We start from the raw sequence: 21,634 nt of genomic DNA, 5'->3' as shown, positions 1-21,634 counted from the left end.
TTCTGAGTTTAGTAGGTGTGAAGTAGCACCTTGAATTTGACGACATGCCAATTACTTGATTAGCTGGAGAGAGTGTCAGAACATGAGCCTTGAAGTCGCAGGGCCCAGAAAGTGGAGGTCTTAGAGACCTTGTTCAGAATTTAAAGTGTACCCTATAAGCCTTGAGGAGGCATGGAATAAACAACAGAAATAAGATAATGGCATTTTTTAAAATAATCCTAATAATTTAAGGGTTTGTTCTTGTAGCATGTGCAGTGTACCATGCACTGTTTTAACTACTTTACACGAATCAACTCTTACAACTCATGAAGACCCTAAAAAATGGGTACTATTATTTTTCCCATTGTTATGGGTGAGATAACAGACTCATAGAAAGCTTAAATAACTTGCACAAGATCTCTCAGCTAGCAAGTGGCAGAGCTAGGGTTTCAATGCAGGGAATCTGGCCAAAGCATCCACGCTTGTAACCACCAAGCTAGTCTACCCAGACCACAATGCACCACAATAAGTAGTCTGAGTTAGGCAGTTATGAGAACAGAAGAACTCTTGCCCAGAAGGATTTACCATGTGACATTCCCACAATTCACGTCTGATCTTTAAGGCTCTTGATGTCATCTGTCGTTTTGCTAAAAAAGAAACGTGAATCTTGAACTATGATGGCTGATACGAGTCTCTTACCTTGTGAGTGAGCCTAGCCAGCTGCCAGCCTGCACGTATCCACAGCTGTGTTCTCTTCCGCTTTCCATATACACATTACAAGGGAAATGGCATCTTACAGTGGTTTTCCTAAAGGACCCTCCGTGTAGCCCTGTGGACTTATAAGACCTGCCTTTGTTCTTCAGAAGATTATAGACAAGTTGAAGAAATAAGGCACAAATAGGTGAAAATTGGAAAGGTAGGAAAAGTTCCAAAACAGTAAGCACTACGTTTGCATGGTGATAGGACAAGAATTGCCATTGAGTTCAGAAACATTTATGGAACTTGTTTTTCCAAAATAATCAACATGACTGAAAAAATCACTGTTTCTTAAAAGTTGCTGGGATCAGGCTGACAGAAGAAAAACCAAAGGAAGTGCTTAAATGTGGCTCAATGGGGCTGTGATTTATCAAAGTCTACAGCGACCCTTGGGGTGAAGTTGGTGATAGATACCTGCTCATTGATTTATGCTTATACTTTTGTTTTCTTTTATTCTTTCTGCTTTTTCAGGGGAACAGATACTGTCCTTGAGGACACGTCCTCACAGCACCCATGCACAGCCCTGATGTTGGGTTTGCACAGGACCGAAAACAGAGATGGCCTTTGCAAGCCACGTCAGGTGTATAACAACCTATGCTTTGTCCACACAGGAGGATTCACATTTCCAAAGCCACGCTGGACTGCCTCAACGGTGACTATAATGTGGAAGAGGGTCATGGTAAAGAGAGGAACGAATTCTTGAGGAAGCATAATATAGAGACCTATTTAATTAAGCAGCCTGAGGAGAGTCTGCTGTCTTTGCCTGAAGACATCGTCAAGGAATCTGTGAGCTCCTCAGACAGGAGAAACAGTGGGGCGACATTCACAGAAGGATCCTGGAGCCCCGAACTGCCCTTTGATAACATAGTGGGGAAACAGAACGTAAGTCCTGGCTTGCTTCTTCTGGTTTGCTGTGAATGCATGTGCACCTCCAACCCAGTTGCCTCAGAGAAGACCAATTCATCTTTAACCCTTTCTCTGCTGAGTGCCTTAATCGTAATTGATCAATGTATCACTTCACGACAGAATTAACCTACGTATGTCATTTCAGGAAATGCCAGAAATACCAGAGGGTTCCCACCACCCTCTCCTTTTTTTTGACCTAGCTAAAAATAAATGTCCTGTGAAGCTGAATTATAATTTTACCAAAATTAATTACTCATGTTGGAAAGGATAAACCTCATTTTATTAAACTAACAACAAAGGGGGAAGGGCAAGTCCATGCGAATGTAATTTTTTTAGGTAGTTGGCCGGCTAGGAGTACCGAGGTGCCCTCTGAAATTTAAAATCAGGAGGGCATTGTGGATTTGGAAATATAAAAGATGCAAGCGAGGTAAGGATGAGGGCATTCGAGAGTAGTAAGCAATTTCAAAGCCACCCACATAATGCTATTCTTATGTAGTGTGGATTTGCATCTTCCATGAGGGATAAAGCAACAAAGTCAGTACATCAGGTGTAAGTTATCAATCATCAAATTATTTTTAAAAGTATATCTTCAAATACCAGAATCACACTAAACCCAGTGAGCTGCTCTGACACTGAGAGGCACCAGAGAACTGAAGTTGATCAAGGGAGAACCAAAGTGGATTCAGAGATGCTCCCCTCTCCAGAATGCTTGTTCAGAGCATGGGCAAAATCACCTGCTCTAACAGGTTTTCCCTTCCCTTCCCTCAGGCCAGGCACATATAGTTGAACTCATGTAAGTTGTGTGACTTCATTGTGCTTTTTTAAAGAAACTAACCCAAGAAAAGCCACTATATAAGGCTTGTAAACAGCTTCTGACATTCTCCCGAGCCAAGGGAAAGCTGACAGTACTATGAAATAAATAGACCAAATTGATAGTGTCTGGGGCTTTATGAAGACATATATGTGTTCATTGTTCTAATCCACAGACCTGAACATTTCTCATTAACTTGTCGTTAAGAAAAATCTGTCTGCTTAAAGACATTTAAAATGGAAAAGGTTAAAATGCTGAAAGTCTTGCCTCTTTATTCTGCATTTGAAAGATTGATGGGGCGCTCTGAGGCCAGGTTAACCTTGGTTTCCTTCCAGCTCTGTGTGAAGGAGCTAAGGATCAATGCATGGACCCCATTCACTGGTCAAAGATGCAGGTTGAACCCTTGAACCCAGCCCGCATGCCTTGCAAGAGCCTTTAATATTCTTTTGTGGGTGTTTGCTTTCCCCCCAAATTATTATGCCTACACAAGTCATCACTGATTTCAACGCCTACCTCTTTCCATCCCTAAATTGGTATGCATGGTACAATTTGCTGTTATAGAATATTACGGTCTTAAATACTTCCTGGAGTTGGTGCATGCCCAGCTGAAAGTACCCTCTGTTTCCTCTGCCTATTGTTAGCTTGAGCCTGAAGGCTGCTTATTTTAAAAAGATGCATGCCTCACCCTGAACACTTCAGTAATTCTGCATAAAGTTTTCTCTCTTGGTTTTTTGTTCTTCTTTTTCTTTTTGGTCTTTCCTTTTGAAAAACTCTGTCGGTTTAAGCTGATTGTGGAAATGGGGATAATTCCTAATTGTTCTCATCTCAGTGTGTACCTATCCTTGCTACTAGGAATTGAGAACCCAGAAGAGAGGTAGAGGTGCTCGGTTTTAAGTCATGATTGATTGATCTGGTAGAATTATATAGGAATACTGGAAATATTTATCTGCTGATTTCCTAAAGATATTTACTGATGTCATCAAATAGTTTTTATAAAAGACGTCATTATTAGTCAAAGATTCTTATTCTTGGTGTTTAACCATACCATATATTTCTTATGATGCCTGAGTTTTGCCTGTCTTTGCCATCTTCCACATGAATAATCTCAATTTTGTTTTATGTCTTCATACTTAAGAGCCAATGAATGTATGCTGATATTCATAAATAACCGAGTGGCACTAATAACATTTTGGAAATTATTGAGTCAATTAAAATGGTCACAAGCATCAGAATTGCACTTATGCTTAGCTCTGGAAGTCAGTGATTCATATGTGCAATTCAGAGACATAATGTGTGCCTGGAAGAGATCAAAACTGGTCTGGCTAAGCCTGTGCTCTGCCAAAACACCCAGTCAATACCACAGGAAGCCCGGACCATCTGGGTGTTTGCATAACACAGATAAAACATACTAATGCTTCACTGGGGATTTGCTAGCTAACTTGGCCAGATGTTTTAGTTTCTATTGATTCACAAAGTATGCTTTGAAATATTTTTAACGACATTGGTATGTCATGCCATAATCTGTGCTATATAGACAGCAGATGTTCAGATAGTTGCATTCTCATGTATTCATTCATTCAATAAAGATTAATTGAGCATCTGTTACATGCCAACTACTGCTAGTAATAAAAGAGGAGGGACAGAAGAAACACTTTGGAGATAAAGTCAGCCGGTAGTGTATATGCTTCATGAAGACAGGAATTGTTTCTGTTTCCCTTATCACTATTTAGTCCATAATTAGAACAATACCTGGTAAGTAACAGGACTTGCTTGCAGTTTGATGAATGAATTAATTAAATGATAGATGTGGGTGGTACAGGAGAAGACCCAGTCAAGTTTGACTTCCAGGTTTTTTTGCTTGCATGTGACTGATTAGATGGTAGAACTGCCCACTGAAATAAAAAATAGTGGAATGGAAGGAGATTGGGTGAGAAACACTAAGAATTTAGTTAAGGACGTGTTCAACTTGAAATGCCTAGGAGAGGTCCAGGGAGAGATATCCAAAAGGCTATTGAACACACACTTCTGAAGCTCAGGCATGAAAAAACTATGCAAGGGATGTGAGTCTGGAAGCATTTGAGTGCTAGATGAAGCCATGAGAATGAAAGAGAGAACTGCAAGGAATATGTAAAATAAAACACTAAGAAGGTACAAGACAGATCTATAGGAACACCAGATGGAGGTGAAAGAGAGTCAGGATCCCGTGACAGAGACAGATAGGAAGCAAGGGGACCAGAAGAGGATTAGGCAATGTGGTATCATGGAAGCCTACAGAACAGAGCATTTTGAGAACAACAGGGTGATCAACACTGTCAAATGTAGCCAAGAGGTGCAGGACGATGAAGACTGGAAACTGCCAGTGGGAATTGGATTGGAAAACGTCATTGCAAGAGACAGATTTGACATAGTGGTGACGTCAGAAGCCAAATTGTCCCAGTTGATAAGCGAGAGCTCTGGATTTCCAAGAACCCCAACTCTATCCCAGTCCCCTCTCGGCTCCCCATTTCAGGAGTCTGTCAGTGGTTTGCAGGAGCAAAAAAGTCACTTAGAATTATTTCTGGCCCCTGTCTGAGTCTTCCAGTCCCTGTCTATGCCTGAAGGTAATCTCTTGTTTTTGATGGTGTGCATCTTCCCAGCCCTTATAATCTGTGTCCAGTTAAGCTAAAATTGTTGGTTCAGCCCACTCTTGGACGCCCTGAGCACTTATGCTTTGCATCCCTGACTCCTGACATGGGCCAGTGTTCTGCCCACTGATTTGGTATTCTGGATCCCTGAATCCTGGCTCAGATACCTGTCAGGCTTCCTATGCTCTGAGCCTCTGAATGGAATGAAATTAAGAAAACTAGAAGGCAAGAGGCTTATGATCACAGGTGGACTATTGAAGTGTAAGATTACAAAAGTAGAAGTAGGTAGTTGAAGTACACCAGAAGTGAACATTTTTGACATGGGGGAGGATGTCCAGAAATTTCAAGGCTAAGTTGTTGGAATGAGTCATCAAAATGGTCATTGAATCTCTCAGAATAAAGACAAAATTTGAGATGAAAATGAAGACTTAAGAAAAGGGTCCTCATATGAAAGGTTGTATTTTCCCCTTCTGGTTGCATGCTACAACTAAAATCTGTTTGTAAGCTTGAGCTCTGGTTCATTCAATTGTTTAACAGATGTTAGTATTCTAGATGCTGAGGATCGAGTAATGAGGGGACAGACTTGATTCCTGTCCTCCAAGAGCTACATTTTAAGGGAGTGGAGAATGCAGACAATTAACCAAAACACAAAAGTTCTGAGAAGGAAATATAGATGAATATATGAGTAGGGGGCAGATAGAATTACTGCAGATAGGGTCATCAAGAGACCTCTGAAAATGTGACTTGAGTGCCAAAAGGACCCTGCATTTGAATAATCAGGAAAAGAGCATTATAGATAGAGGAAACGGCTAGTGCAAAGGCCCTGGGGTGGGAGAAATTTGGTATGTTAGAGCAACAAGGCCCAAGTGGCTAGAGCATAGTGAGTAGGGAAAGAAGGAATACAAGAAGAAGTTAAAGGAGACAGACATTGATCTTGAAAACCTAGTCGACTTTGGATTTTATTCTAAGGGAAGTGATAGAGATATTTTAAGCTGGCCAGTGACATGATCGGATTTAGATGTTTAAGAGACCACTTTAGCTGCCTGTGGAGAATGGATTGTAGGGACCAAGAATGAACTCCTTAGACAAACAGCATCTTTACTTATGATTTACAAGAGGACACCAAAGGGTGAAGCTTTTGTGTCGCTATAAAGTGTATTGTGTAACGATATGAATCATTTTAACTTGATTTTTATGACAAGTGATAATGCCAAGAGAGGTGGAGCCACCCTTTTAGAAGCAAACCCCCTTTTAGAGCCTGGGTGCTGTCCCTCATATATTGAGAAATCATCACCATTGTCCCATCCATCCCTTTCACCTTGATCACAGCATCAGAACCCAGGCATTTTTCTATTACTCCTCCAGACCTTTTAAAAGAATCACCTGGGGAAAAGTACACATTTGGTACTTCCGTTTTCTATATTAGTTGTTTCTGCAGAGTAGAAGTCATTTGGTCATTATTGTTATCATGAAGTTCATATGTGTACTGCGAAGATTGAAAACACAAAAGAAATTTCTGTACAGGCAAACCTCAGAGATATCGCAGGTCTGGTTCCAGACCACCACCGTAAAGCAAATATCACAATAAAGCAAGTCACACTGATGTTTTGGTTTCCCAGTGCATATAAGTTATATTAACACTACACTGTAGTCTATTAAGTGTGCAATAGCATTATATCTAAAAAAACAATGTACGCAAGTGTAATTAAAAAACACTTTATTGCTAAAAAACGCTAACCGTCATCTGAGCCTTCAGCAAGTCATAATAGTGACATCACAGATCACTGATCACAGGTCACCATAACAAATATAACTATTATGAAAAAGTTTGAAATATTGTGAGAATTACCAAAATCTGACACAGACACACCAAGTGAGCAAATACTGCTTTTAAAATGGCACCAATAGACTTGCTTGATGCAGGGTTGCCACAAACCTTCGCAGTATCTGCAAAGCGCAATAAAGTGAAGCACGATAAAGCAAGGTATGCCTGTGTTCTGCACAACAAGACAGAAAGCAAATGTGTTTCATTGCCAGGAATATAGACGAATATCCACAGCATCATTAACGCTAATAGAAGTAGAGAGCTTGGGACCAGGTACCGTGTTGGGAGCATTGCTCTCTCATATGCTTTGCATTTCATTCTCACATCAACCTTACTGGGTAAGTGTGACGTGCCTGTTTTACAAGTGACAAAATTGTGATTTGAGAGATCAGTTAGTTTTTTGAAGGATATACAGTGAATGAACAACAGAATTGGAATTAGAACCCAGTTATGTCTGATTCCAGAAAACCACATAGTCTCCATCAGGGTGCATTGCCTCCCCTTTTGGTCCTGAAAATATATGCTGCGTTTCTACCTACTACCTTGTTTCCTGGTCAGTTAGTATTAAAAGGTTGTGTGCGTGTGTGTGAGTGTGTGTACTCACCCTCTGAAGCTAGGTCACTCTCTCAACAGGGATATTTAGAAATTTTCTGTGAAAGCTCCTGGAAACGACCAACTTCTCCTCCAGGTGGTGTTAGCATACCCCTAACGTCTCATACCCTGAGTGTCCTGATGTGATCATTGTTTGCATGGAAAGGGCTAAGCAGGGCAGTCGCTCAAGTCTACCTAGGAATAAAACAATCATTTGATTTAGTCACACTTAAGACTGCAGAATGTTGACACCAGAAGAAAAGGAAATGTGTAGGGAGTGGGGCTGGCCATGGTGGAAAGCAGGCTGTAAGAACATATTTATGTTACTATGTTTTTATCAGTCCCAGCTGGGACTTTTCTTAGATCCTGTTTTCTGTATCCACTGGAAGAAAAAATTCTCATCTGATTGCCTTGCTGATCAAAACCATGTTGACCTGTTGCTGAGAGCCGTTTCCTCAGAGTAAACCAGTTAGTCCTGTAAGCTGTGAGTCTCATGATCTTGGGGCATATCTCTGCAGGACCCAAAATTTACCCATATGATAGTGGGAAGGGCCAGAATGGAAACCCAAGAGAACTGAGTTATGGCCCTGATTTCTCCACTTACTATTGCAAGGCCTTAGGGAACCACGTCTCCCCTCCCAACCTCAGTGTTCCTATCCGTACAATGCCAGAACTGGACTGGATGATCCCATCACTTCCTTTCAGCTCCAACATTGCCCATTCAGTTTCTCAGCCTCAGACACATGCTGGGAGTCTGTTTCTACACTGGTGAGTTACCTACACTTCGGAATCCTGCCACCCAAAGCCCAGAGAACCAAATAATTCCCTGGAAAGTAATGGGGTTATCCAGTTTGCAATTTTCCTAGTATAACAATTTAGCATAACTGTCATCCTAATGAACTGTCTTAAAGTATTAATACCAAATCGGAAGCAAGAGTTAAAGTGAAAAAAAATTATTGAGGTAAAAATCTCACCTTACTAGGGGATGGAATTGGCCCTTTCTCTCAGCATTCTGGATAACTGCATTTTGCACCAAACCAAACATCATTATAAACATCATCACATTTTGCCATCTTTCAGAGTCCTGTTTTCAACATGATCATTATGTTCTCCTGTTGAGAAATATTGATCACTAGGGTTTGATTTCTTTCCTTCTGTTTCTGTCCCTAAAGGTGAGGTGCAAACTAAGTGGCTGACCCCTTCTTTTTGCATATAAAAGCCCAGAAGACAAAGAACACTCTTAGGGCTTCCCTGGTGGCTCAGTGGTTGAGAGTCCGCCTGCCGATGCAGGGAACATGGGTTCGTGCCCCGGTCCGGGAGGATCCCACATGCCGCGGAGCGGCTGGGCCCGTGAGCTATGGCCGCTGAGCCTGCGCGTCCAGAGCCTGTGCTCCGCAACGGGAGAGGCCACGACAGTGAGAGGCCCACGTACCGCAAAAAAAAAAAAAGAACACTCTTAATTCAAACTCATTTTACTTTTATCATTTGACTTGGGCAAGTCAGTCCCTCCAAGATGTTCGTTTGTTTCCTCATTCATTCAGCCACTGATTATTCAACTACTTAATGAACTACAATTTCCCAAGCATTGTGCTGGGTGCTGAGGTTGGGAAGATGCAGAAGGAGGTGCAAAACTGTCGAGGAGCTCACAGGCCGGTGGTATTACTAACAGGGCAACAGGCTAAGTGGACATCGCTGTCTTTCTAGCAGGACTGAATATTGATCCCAGGTAATCAGGGAAGACCTTCCCAAGGAAATGACTGTTAAGCTGAGATCTACAGACAAGCAGGAGTGAGGCCAACAGTGAGGGAACACGACCCCAGGAGGAGGGAAACGGTAAGGCCACCATCTCAGCCTGGGTTTCTGCTCCTCAAGACCAAACCACATGCTTCTCTTTCCCCTCAGAGAACTCTGACCTGAAATTTCTACCCCGAAAAATGCCTGAAATACTGGCTCTTGGTCTTGAAGAGGAAGCTGTGTTTTCAGAGTTTGCTGCTTCAGTGATAAGCTGCTGAGTATCTAATTGCCGTGTTCAGTCTTGATATACAGGAAACCACAGGCAGATTTTTCTCCATAGGTAATTTCTTTTGAACCATTTTAACATCAGATGAAGTTCTGATGTGCATTGGGTGGGACATCTGTAGGCTTTCGGGGTAGAGACCATGAGGGACTCTGGACATTTCCCTGAAGCCCATCTGCACTCTCACGGTAATGTGGCTTTTACAGACCACAGAACTCCCCAGCCTGCTTTTAGCCCTGACTCTGAAGACAGCAGCTGAGTTCAGCCAGGAAGAGTCATTAGAGGGACCTGGTTTTTCACTCTCTTCAGAAAGGCAAATGGATTTGAAGCCTTCCAGAGAGCGTTGAGTGGATGAAGTAGGCAATTTGATCCATTAACTTTGACACATCATCCCCCCTTTCTCTGAAGTTCCAGAGGTAGACTAAGGTGGGAAAGATAAAGGTAGAGAGAAGTTTGTGGCTCACGCGGAATTGCAGCTCTGGAAGCGAGCATTTAAGTTGGCACAAGACACAGCCTGTGGTTACCCCATAGCCAACAACTGGCTGAAACTTTGCTAAACTAGTTGGACTCTTCTTTTACCAGGGATTGACTAGTTGTTTGGGGAGCCGTAAACATCTGAGGAACTGGAACCAATGAATGCAACAGTATTTTAAATATGTGAAGATAAGTGTATAATATTCTAAATGTGTGAAGATAGATAGGAAGAGAAGAGCAAAAATCTGGATTTTTTTCTGACTTATTTCCTCGCTTTGAAAAAATAGAACTGGGATTTAAGTTTTATTAAACTTAATGCCACTTTTGCTATGCGTGGGCTGAGAGGTGTCCTTGTAAACGTTCTTCATTGAGCTATGTCAGGATTTTCCCATCTTTTCTCCACCAAGAAGACCTTTCATTTCTCTGCCGGTGCAATTCATATGCATTAAGGTTTTTCTTTCCAAAGAAAATTGCATTTGTATTCCCCTTTTTTAATATTAGTTGGCACGTATGCTGTGACCCACCGTTGCTGCTGCTCTGCACAAGGAAACGAATGGTACCACTGTAAGGTGATTCGGTTCCAGCCCAGAGCAGAGACACTTGATGTTTTTGTTGGCATGACCCGCCTCATCTTGGCTTTTAGTGTATGTACTTATTTTTGCTTCGCCTAGGGTCTAAAAGGAGTTACAGTCCTAATCCCTTGGGTACTGATGGAACTTGAAAGCCCCTCACATCTCAAGGATCTCCAAACTGCTACTGTGAATTCCAGGTTATGAACCACTAGATTCCATTGTGTCTTTCCCACTTTATGGCTTTTATATCACCTTTAGTCCCTTAAAGGATCTCTTCACACCTTGAGATGATAAGGGCTCTGTATACATCTTACGTGGTAGCCCCCACTCAGGAGTCCATGTCTTCAGAGTACTTAGATACAGGACTGTTCTTAAGTGATAAACTTAGAAACAAATATTTAGGAATAATGATAGCCAAGAAGAGCTACACTAATTAGATGAATCCAGTAGAAAAGTGTGTGGTAGAAAAGTTAGGATAAGAGGAAGTAGAGGCCACTGAGCAGTTTCTTCTTTTCCCAGTTTTGTCCTACCACTATTACCCACCAGCGTTCTTGGCCTCCTTAATCAATAGAAATTGATCAGAGGCCAGACAAGAAATTCAGGCAAGGCTTTACTGGGGCCCCTGCTGCAGCAGCGGGGAGTGGGAACAAGTAACAGCTTCCCTTGCTCGCTCACTCCCGGGGGCGGGGGGATGGGGGCCCGTGAGCTCGTTCCTTATATGGGGTGAGGGTAGGGGTGTGTCCAGGGGTCGGGGCCGGGGGATAGCTTGGGTGGTTTGCCCACTCCTTAGGTGGTGTTGTGCGCAGGGGGCGTGGGCAGTACCCCGCTTTTGCTCCCAACCCCTGTTTTTGCTCCCTGCTCTTCAGAAGTGGCATGGGCTTTTTTTGGGTCTTTTTGTATCTTTTGTCCAGAACTTGCCTCAACTGCGGCAGGTGTGCAGTTATTTTTAGTCCCATATAGTTTCTTTGTATTTTGTTGCTGGAGGAGAGGTTTGTGCAGGTGCAAGCATTGCAGCACTGCAGCAAAGGGTCCGAAGTCCCAGCCGATCTCACCATCCCTGGGGAAAGGTTAAGAGAGGCTGCATTCTTGAAGGTCAGTAAGGTGAGCTCCATTGAAGCCAAATCCGGGAAAGCATCAATCACTAAACTTTTAATTAGTAAATTGTATAGTAAGACCTATAGCCTTAAAGTACCAAATGGGAGCAATTTATCAGCAACTCTTGATGTAATACGTATGTCGTAGTCCTAAACAAAAAGAGTTACTTCAGAACCTAAAAAAAGATAAAAGTTCAGTAACTCTTCTATTTCAGTTTTCTCCACATTTCTGTTAAGTAAACAAAGACACACATATAAACACGCACACACGTGCGTGTGCACACACACCCCCACCCTCACACATACACTCATTTTCCCCATGGCATTGACATTTCTGAAAAATCTACGTCTTTTCTTAAATTAATTTTTATTGGAGTATAGTTGCTTTACAATGTTGTGTTTCTACTGTATAGCAAAATGAATCAGTTATACATATACATACATCCCCTCCTTTTTGGATTTCCTTTGAAAAATCTACATCTTTGGTATTCACAAGGAAGCTGAGGAACTGAAGTCCTGATATATGTTCATTGATTTATTTCCTGAGCTGAAATTATCTGATTGCCAAGACAATCCATTGCCCGCTCAGGGGGGTCACTTGGTCAAGTGGGTTAGTCACCACCTCTCCAGACACAGCCTGTGACATTTTGGCCCAGTCATTTCAGTGTTGTGAGTACTTTGATTCTCACCTGTCCCGTGGCCCTGTAAACAAGTGACTGATGTGTCAGCCTCTCAACCCTGCGCCTCTGCCTGGGCCCACCCCGTCCCTCTCACCCACTCCCCCCAACCCTGAGATGAGATCAGTGCTGGCGTTTACACATCTGTTCCACACATTACTATGGATGTGATATTTTAAAAGCTAAAATTCAATTTTGGCAACTTGCCTCAAACCATGCAACTTCAAAGAGGCCACATCTAACTGGATGTGCCAACTTCTGTTTCAGCCAGTTCTGCAGCAGTTTAGCGACGATTTTTTATTTAAAATGGCTCTAGCATGTAATGACTAAAGTACCATCACATTCCCAAACTGAGATGAGCATCTTTCTGAGGAATTCAAAGGATAAAGTCAGAGTTAAGGGATCCTGAATTAGCTAATAGAGGACTGGTCAAACAGAGCCAGACAAGCTTCTGGAAGGACAGAATCAGTGTCAGACACCACTTGTCCTGGGCTAACCTGGCTCTGAGGTCCTTGGACCAGACCTTGGGGACAAAATCTGGAATGCTAGAAATTCCCTCTGTGGGCTCTGAGTCCCCTTATTTTGAGAGCTCGGCCCAGTCACCTGGAATTGTGGCTAGCCCGGAAATTCAGCCACAACTGACCATTTGCCCACCCCTCATGCAAAGAGAACCGAGCCGGTGTGTCTGCGTCCAAAGCCAGTAGTCACTAGTAGGATGAACTGAAGCAAAGAGCAAGGCATTTAACGTCAGGGAAAGTACACTGGGAAAGGAGCCGAGCACATCTGGGACCTAAACCCCCAAATAAATAAACTGCTTTCATGATCCACCTTATCAATATTAGTCAAAAGGTCAAGAGTAAAGTTGTGGGATTCAGATCAATAGCAAACTAATAAATGCTTATTGTGGGATCTGCCAGAACTCGGGGTACCTCCCCTGTCATTGTTTTGTTCTCTTAATCATAAACAGTTTGAAATTTCGGACCACACAGTGACAAAGGCCAATCAAAGGAGTTTATACATCCTTTATTCCCTATCCAATGCAGCACCCAGACTATATTTGCAAACTTCCAGTTCTGCGCCAAAGCAGGAAGCAGTGATTATCCAAATAGCCTGGGCCCCAGACATATTGTTTGCTCACAGTTGAGCATCAGGAACCAGGCTACAGAGGGGTGCTGGAATCCTGCAGCAGGCTGGCTGGAAATGTCTGGACCATTATTTCAGCAAACAGCGTGGACATTCTGACCCTTGTTATTTCATTTCCTGGAGCAGAAGCTATGAGCTTATTGTGAAAATTATTTAAACCTCTTCCTGTAGTTGTATTCCCTAGACCTCCTCCCACAGTGAGATCTCAAAAAATATTCTGTTGCTTTGTTTGGAAGATAGATTATGATGGCATAAATATCTAAAAAAGAAAAGAGAAAGTAAGTAGTATCCCTAAACTAAAAAACCCATCAGGCATATCATTTGAATGTGATATCTCGTTTTCTCTCAGTACAGACAGGAAAAGTTGTGACCATCTTGGCTAACACCTCTTGCTTATGAAGAATGGTCTAATTCACTAGCACCTCCATTTTTATAAGAAGGAAACATTGTGTGTGATGGGTTCTGGGGAGCCCTGTGTGGATATTTTCCCAGGGTCCACCCCCAACTCGGTGTTTGCCCAAAGACCCCTTAAAACCTTTTACCAGAAAAACATTACATGCACATCCCAGGAAATCTCTGCTCCCCCATCCCTAGATTTGAGGGAAAAAAATAATTGTGCCACTTTCAAACACAGCAAGCATCCTTTCTGAGACCCTGAATGCCAGTCATTGTGGACTAGATCACTTCAAATCTTTCCCAAGTGAGCTTTCATAAAAAGAGCACAAAAATAATTTTTTAAAAAAAGGAGGAGCCTTCTTTTCTGGGGGTTGGTTGGGGGTTTAGTAAACAGTAGAGAAAATAGAGCTCTAATGTGTGCACTTGGGGGCCCTTATTCAGGCTTAGCTTTTGTTCCTGGCGATTTTTCTCAAGTCGGCCTATAGTTGTAGGACACAGGAAGTGGGTTAGGGACTGAAAGATAAAAATCCCTGCCTTTTCCACAACCCAAACCCTGCAGGCGACAAGTTTGAAATGGAGCCACAGAGGCCTCCAAAGGAGGCACGGGCAGATGCTGCCATAGAGACGATGGAAGGATGCTCCGGAGTGAGTTGAGGAAGCCGCTGGCTCTACCTGCTTCTGACTGCAGACTCCAGCCTGAGACTGGAAGCAGGCAGAGTCTTGGGAGAGGATAAGCCATCTCGGCCTGTAAGATGGAGGCTGCTATGAGGCTCTGAGCCTGTTGGACTGGGCGTCTTCTCTGGGTCTTTCCCAAGCAGCAACAAGCTGGCCTACAATGCAGGATCTCAGTCACAACTACCTATAGCTAAATCTCAAAACTGCCATGTCCATCTCCCAGAGAAGCTAAAAGATGAGGCCCTTTCACTGATGGCTTTAACCTTACGCTTTATGCTGGTTCGTGGGAAACACTCAAGTTGATGTTAACGCAGGCGCTGGTCCCAGAAGAGGCTGTAAGTTAGTGCTTTCCCATCTGTGACCTCTGGTACCCTAGCAGTCAGCACCAAGAGGTAGTAGTAGGGAGGCATTTTCTGGATTCCAGAAACCTGAGTAAAACCTCCTGTTGACACAGACCATAGGCTGCCTGTCCAGGCTCTCGCTCTCGGCTGGAATTCTCTTTTGGAGTTTGTGGTAATGCCTTTTATCCCCTGCTGGTCCAAAACTAGGCATTTGATTGAATAATAGGAAAACAAACTACTCTTATGTAATACATTCAATTTGGTAAGCAGAGTCTTCCTAAATTTGAAGTCCATTTGGGGGAGAACAGGAAAAACGTAACAGGACTTTTCGTAGCAAGAGATGGAAAACAATGCCCGAGGAAGAGTCTTACATAACCATTGAACTTTCCATTCATGCATGCATTCATTCATTCATTCCAAAAGTACTTGTTAAGAACCTACCAAATTTGCCAGATGCTAGAGATTTAGTTATGGGTAAAACACAGTGCCTGACCCTCCAGGAGATCAGAGCCTAGAGGAACAGACAAATACACCAGAAGGCAGTTACAAGACATCACAGTAACTGCTGTGCTAAGGATACGTGCAGACTCAGAATAGGCTTCGTGGAGAAAGAGATGTCTGAATTGGTTCTGAAAGAAGCAGTAGGGCATGCAGCCTAGCTGCCACACGTTCAAATGCATAAAACGTAATAGACTAACTGTTTAATAGGTCATGCTGTGGTAGGTGCCTTGGCTCCAACACAAGGTCAGATGTCGTTTGCACTGGGTCTGGTTCTGTACAGTAGTATACTCAGGGTATGGACAAACTGGAAAGGATTGTGCCATATGTGGAAACCATGTCACCTGTGAAGTGATTGGGAAAATTGAAGGCATTAGCCTGTGGAAGAAAACTCTGGAGGGGGGTAAATAGATCTTATTCAGAGATCAGAAACAGATCCACTGGGTGAGAGTTGTGAACAACATCAGGGAAGAACTTTAGAGTATTGTTTCCCAAGTGGTATTCCATGGAATGTGTAGAGGAGATCCGAGCAAAAACTGTTTTATGGTTATAAAAGTTTGGAAGGTGCAGAGTTTAAAAGTCTTACTTATGTAGAACTTATCAGTGCTTTTATTTCAGTAACGTGTACCGTGAGACTCCCATAGGAGGATATAAGAATTTTTTCATTCAACAAACGGGTACCGAGTGCTTACTTAGTGCCAGGCCCTGGCATAAGCACTCCAAACAAAAAGAGACAAAATCCCTTCTCTCTCAGAGAGTAGTGAGAACGGATGGCAGTAAACAAACAGTGGATCCACATTTCCTAAATCGACTGGTCCACAGAACCATTTTGTGAAGAAACATCCCTTCCTTCTTGTGTTCCTTGGAACAAAATTTTTGGGAAAGAGTTAATTAAGGGGATCTAGTGATGAAAGAGAGTGATGATATCCCCAGATTCCAGCACTGAAACTATGCAAGCTGAGTTACAGTGTCTACAGGGATGCTTTAGAGCGTGTTTTGATATTGGAATATGTGATCCAAAAGAGCTAAAGTGTTTTTGACTCAACAAAACTGGATGTTTCTAGAGAGTACACTTTCAGCCTGAAATCTTACTAGGAATAATTTATTTGCTGACCCAAACTGATTAAGGAATACAAAGGGTATTGCTATCCATGAAGCAATAGGACCTGTAAAAAAAAAAAAAAAAAAAAAAAAAAAAGTAGGTTGTTAGTGTGTACATAAATTAAAAAAAAAAATAAAAATTCCCAAAGGAAAGTCTTCTGGTCATAAACCAAATGATGAGCTTAAGAGGATTTATGATTTCCCCCACCCCATTCAAATGCAGTTTACAAACGGATATGTGGATGGTAATTTTCACCAGAACCCCCAGGCTCACAGGCAAGACCTTCTGATCAGAAACTTGGGTTCAGAAGGGACTCTGGTTTTCATTTGGGCTTTGATCTGTGTTAAGCACCTGTGAGTAAGGAAGTAATTGAGATGCCTGAGGGGGGCATGGATCTCAGGATAAATCACCAGGCTGCAGTGTCTTTTTGTGAAGAGACTCAGACGTGAGAGGCCCCCTCAGCTGCAAACTTTGATTTTTCCCAACATTGCTGCTCTAATCTGACCTCCTAAATGTCTGAAAATGCCAGCTAAAGAAGTGAATATACACATTTAGTATTGTATATTAAGTATTGTATTTAAATTGTTCATAAGATATATATGATACATATTTGAATATATGTTTCAATGTGTAATTGAATTATAATTACATTCATAATCATTGATATTCAATTATTCTCAGTCATTTCCCATTTCATCCATTATTTCCCCCATTCTCTTGCCAGTTGCTTAAGCTGTTTATGTGGAAGAACAATCTCAACATTTTGGGAGGTCAGTTTAAGACTGGAATCATACTTGAAAGCCTGTACTACTTTTTTTTTTTTTTTTTGGCTGTACGCGGGCCTCTCACTGTTGTGGCCTCTCCCGTTGCGGAGCACAGGCTCCGGACGCGCAGGCTCAGCGGCCACGGCTTACGGGCCCAGCCGCTCCACGGCACGCGGGATCCTCCCGGACCGGGGCACGAACCCGCGTCCCCCGCATCGGCAGGCGGACTCTCAACCACTGCGCCACCAGGGAAGCCCGTGAAAGCCTCTGCTACTTTTTAACGTGACTCTGATCTCCCTCACACTAGTCCTGTAAGTCTTAAAGGGAGAAAACCATATTCTATGGAAAATAGCCTGTTGCATCATAGACTCTAAACAGGCAGATAAGATGTGTTACACATTTGCCAAATACTGCTTACAAGTGAATCACTGTGAGGATATCAGCTTACGGATCTTTACTGTTAGCATTATCTTACTGGAGGCCAGCACATGGTGAAGTCATCTCAGTGGCCATGACCAGTGGAGACGGAGTATCACAAATAATCTCAAATTAAGTATCCCCCAAAGCCATTCATACTTTTCAGGGGTGCACTGGGGGTAAATGAAAGCAGATGGTTTCTCTTCCTGATTCCAACCTGCTTGACTTACTGAGTTGATGCTGGTCTTCCCTTGAGCGTATATGTCCTGAAGGTGTGAGGTAGGCTGAGAGAGATTGCTCGTCAAACAGCAGGTATAATTGTCATATGTAATTGACAAATGATCAGAAAAGGAATGGCTGAGCATGGACTACCTGCATTAAAACACTAGGGATATAATTGCAAGGAGTAAAAATAATTGCTTGGGCAAGAGAAGCATTCTTCATCTCAGCATCATTGACATTTTGACGCAAGGACTCCTTCCCAGCTCTTAATTGTAACCTGGTGGCAATGAGGAAAGAAAGAGAGGTGCTTCCAAGTTTATCTCTCACTTGAAGCAGCCACACAGACAGTCAATAAGGGGCAGGGGAGCTCTGAAAGTAGGAAGTTTTACTGGTCTCTGCCTTACAAAAGTGTCAATGGCACAGGCACTCAGGACGCAACATCTATTCCTGGTTTTCCAAAGGTCTCCCTACAGACTGCAGTCCCTGATAACATTTTCACCAGCCCCCATCAATATGAGAAAAATGGGGACATTCATTAAGTTAAACGCATTCATTTGTTTTGAGCTTATGTCATTCTTGTTGTAAAAAAACATGCCCTTTCTTTTATGAAATGGTGGTCATATAGAGGGTTGTAGCTGTGGCAATCACTGCAGCTACTGCTATAATTTATATAAAGCAGTCCAAAAATATTTTTGAAACTCCCCTTCTCTGTGCAATCCAGAGGTCTAAGAGCCATTGAAGGCATGAGGGACTGGTAGAGTGGAAGGCTCAATTTAGTTCAAAGAAGGAAAATAAAAATTACAAAGAGAGAGAGAAATTCCTAACTGTGGATCTATGTAGATAGTGAGCTGATTTCCTCTCCTTTCCTGTCAAATCCCAGCTCTGAGCATTTTCTAGGAGAGCATTTTCGCATCTCTAAGCCAGAATGTATGTCCAGACGAGGGCAGCTTGAGTGTCTTTTCCACCTCCTCTCCAAGGTAGAAGACTAGATTTTGTCATTTTCCAAACTATGTGGAGAGAATTTCTGCCCAAGAAACCAACAGGAGATCCACAGAGGGTGGGCTCCAGTCTCTTTCACCTTCTGAGACGCTGTTCTAACATCATTTAATCCCAGGGCTCAAGCCTTCTGGCCCTACATGGACCCTGCTGTTCAGTTTGCTGGAACATTGGTCCCTGTTTCCCTCTCTCTGCTCCAGCTCTTCTCTTCACCTCTCATCCTGCCATACCTCCCCCTAGCATCTATCTTCTTCTCTGTGGTAGCCTCCTTCGTACTCGGAGCTGAAATTAACTTCAGTGCCCTAAGAGCATATACTTTACTTTTGCGTGTTGGCACATGCAGCTCCATCCTTTATCCTGGGGCTGGAGAAGAAGGTTTCCATAAACTCTACCAGTGATGAAGCCCTGCTCAAGACTTCTTTAGAGACTTTGAATTTAGGTTACGTTGAATATCTCCATGAAGCTTAAAAGGAAGAGTCCAACAGGAGGACTACTTATGGAATGGGCCAGAAGGCTCCATGAGAGCAAAGCCCCCGACTCTGGCTCTGGGGTCAGAGGATCTGACCTGGCTGCAGAAAAGCTGATGGCTCGTGAGCGTGATTCTCTGAGGCTCTCAGGTACATGAAGGGTTCAGGCAGAAGGACCTCCAAGATGTTCTCTCAGCTCTCACAGGCTGCCATTTGATGATCACACCAACTTATCTCAGTCTAGCCTATGGTCTAACATTGGCCAAGGTGAGAGGCTGGCAGCGGGATGAAGATGCAGTGAGAGTGTACAGAAGCAGAGTTTTCTCTTCCCCTTTACAGATGTACAGCATCCTATACCTCTCCCCAAGGAAATCTTTTGAGGGAGGAGATGAGCATCATTGTCGTTATATCTCTCCAGCTCCAACTCCCATGTTTTTGGTTGTCTTAAAAGAAGACATATAAAGACATAAAGAAGACATATAAAGATATAAAGAAGTTGTCTTAAATTGGAGCTGTGAGTGAGCATTGCATTTGGCTAGATCCAGCCAGTTGATCTTGTCACCTGCAGCTAAATTGCCAGGAGACAGAGCCCTCCCTGCCAAATCTGGTGTGTCTTCATCAGCCAGAGCTGTTTCTGCATCCATGTGGCCACACCCAGTGACCAACCACGGGGGCTGTGCCTTTCCCCAGCTCCTGCTGTTTAACCTGTGAGATGGTGAGAGGCTGAAACTGCTTTTGCATTTTTTTGCCTAAAGGAAATTAAACACATATATCTATGTGAAGATATAGATATATAATGGTCTGTGGGGGAAAAAACGTTCGTCTAGTGTAAAAATCTAACAATCGTTACCAAGTTTAAGGAGCAGATCCTGGCTCATTTGGCTGTCAGCGAGGAATGCTAAAAAAGGAAATGCAAGCCGTTGGTCCCCAAGCCTCTCCACCACAATTAAAGGAAAGACCACATGGAAATGTGGAGTCTACCTGGTTGGAGAGGATCATTTCCATGGACTTTTCAGATCTGTTTTCCTTTCTGCTATTTGTATTGGTTTTCTTTCTCTCATGCCAGGGTTGTGCCTGGTTAGAGAAAGGGTCTTTTAACACGTCCAAATACCTGAACCAAGGGAATTCAGTGCACCTACGCAGAGGAAAGAGAAATATCCCTCTTGATGTGCTATTTTTGCCAGGTTGTGTTTCTCTGAACCAAATGCTAACTTACCAACTTCTGTAGGTCTCACTGAATACGACTGCATGGATTGCTATTACTGTTTGCAATGCAACCTAATCTGAACACATTGCATTTCTTTTTAATCCAAAGGGGACTAGCAGGTTTATTGTGTTTGCATGTGCTTTCCCCCTAGACTCTGGCTGCCCTAACAAGAAATTCAATAAATCTACTTCCAAACCATCTTGCACAAGCTTTGCATGTCCAGTCTGGGCCTGAGGAAATTAACAAGAGAATAGAACATACCATCGACTTGCGGAGTGGCGATAAATTGAGAAGAGAGCATATCAAGCCATTCTCACTGATGTTTAAAGATTCCAGCCTGGAGCACAAGGTAGACCTGGGTCTCCACAGTGGCTCTTTTTTCTGGAATAAATTGTCGTAAATGTTCATGGGACTGGAGAGAGCCCAGGGGCTGTGGTTTTGGTTGGTGTGTTTGTTGTTTCTTTGGTTGGTTTGGTACTGTCTTTTTCTCTTTGAAAATCATGAGTAGACTGAAGGCCATGTAAGGAGATGCTGGTTAGATAAAGAGAGCCTCAGCTTTGCTTTTTAAGGAAAAGATGACGGAAAGAACAAAGGAGTACCTTCCACTTTGAGATTATTAACCCAAATGTCATTGGCACCCACGTGCCTTTGATTGTAGGTGAATCTGCCACACTTGTAACGTAATATATGAGGGCACCCGACAACCTAATGCAAGCATTAATGATAAACACTGTCTTTCTTAGATTGGAGACACCTGTTTTCCTATTTTCCCAGTCGTCCACTGCTCAGACCCCCTGATGTAAGGCACAGTAGGTGGGTTGTGAATTCAGAGTTGGGTTCGAATTCCACCTCTGCCACTTCCTTGCTAGGTGACCGTCAGTAAGTGAAGGATTGTGTGAGCACGAAGTCCTCTCTGTACAATGAGGATGATGGGCGTGCCTCCCTCTTAGGTTATGACGAAAGGCTCCAGGCAATGCGTTGATCAGATCAACTGTTCAAAAGTAGCCCGCGTTACCGTACTGCTGATGACTTTTTTCCATGCCCCTTCTCCCAGCCCAGCTCCAAACTGCAGAGTGTAGT

The 21,634-nt window shown here is 43.0% G+C and overlaps 1 protein-coding gene across 1 annotated transcript in view; it reads left to right on the top strand.

Moving 5' to 3' along the window:
- Nucleotides 1–21,634, top strand: part of ADCY8 (adenylate cyclase 8) — a 219,170-nt gene that overhangs the window by 107,456 nt on the left and 90,080 nt on the right. Inside the window, exons 7-8 of the mRNA XM_060127469.1 lie at nt 1,347–1,617; nt 20,706–20,903. Of these exons, the coding sequence (XP_059983452.1) occupies nt 1,347–1,617; nt 20,706–20,903 (469 nt within the window). The remainder of the gene's footprint in view (nt 1–1,346; nt 1,618–20,705; nt 20,904–21,634) is intronic.

The sequence above is a fragment of the Lagenorhynchus albirostris genome, chromosome 17, assembly GCF_949774975.1.
Source record: "Lagenorhynchus albirostris chromosome 17, mLagAlb1.1, whole genome shotgun sequence".
NCBI lineage: Eukaryota > Metazoa > Chordata > Mammalia > Artiodactyla > Delphinidae > Lagenorhynchus > Lagenorhynchus albirostris.
The sequence above is the reverse complement of the archived record's forward strand: the minus strand, read 5'-3'. Positions and strand labels throughout refer to the sequence as shown.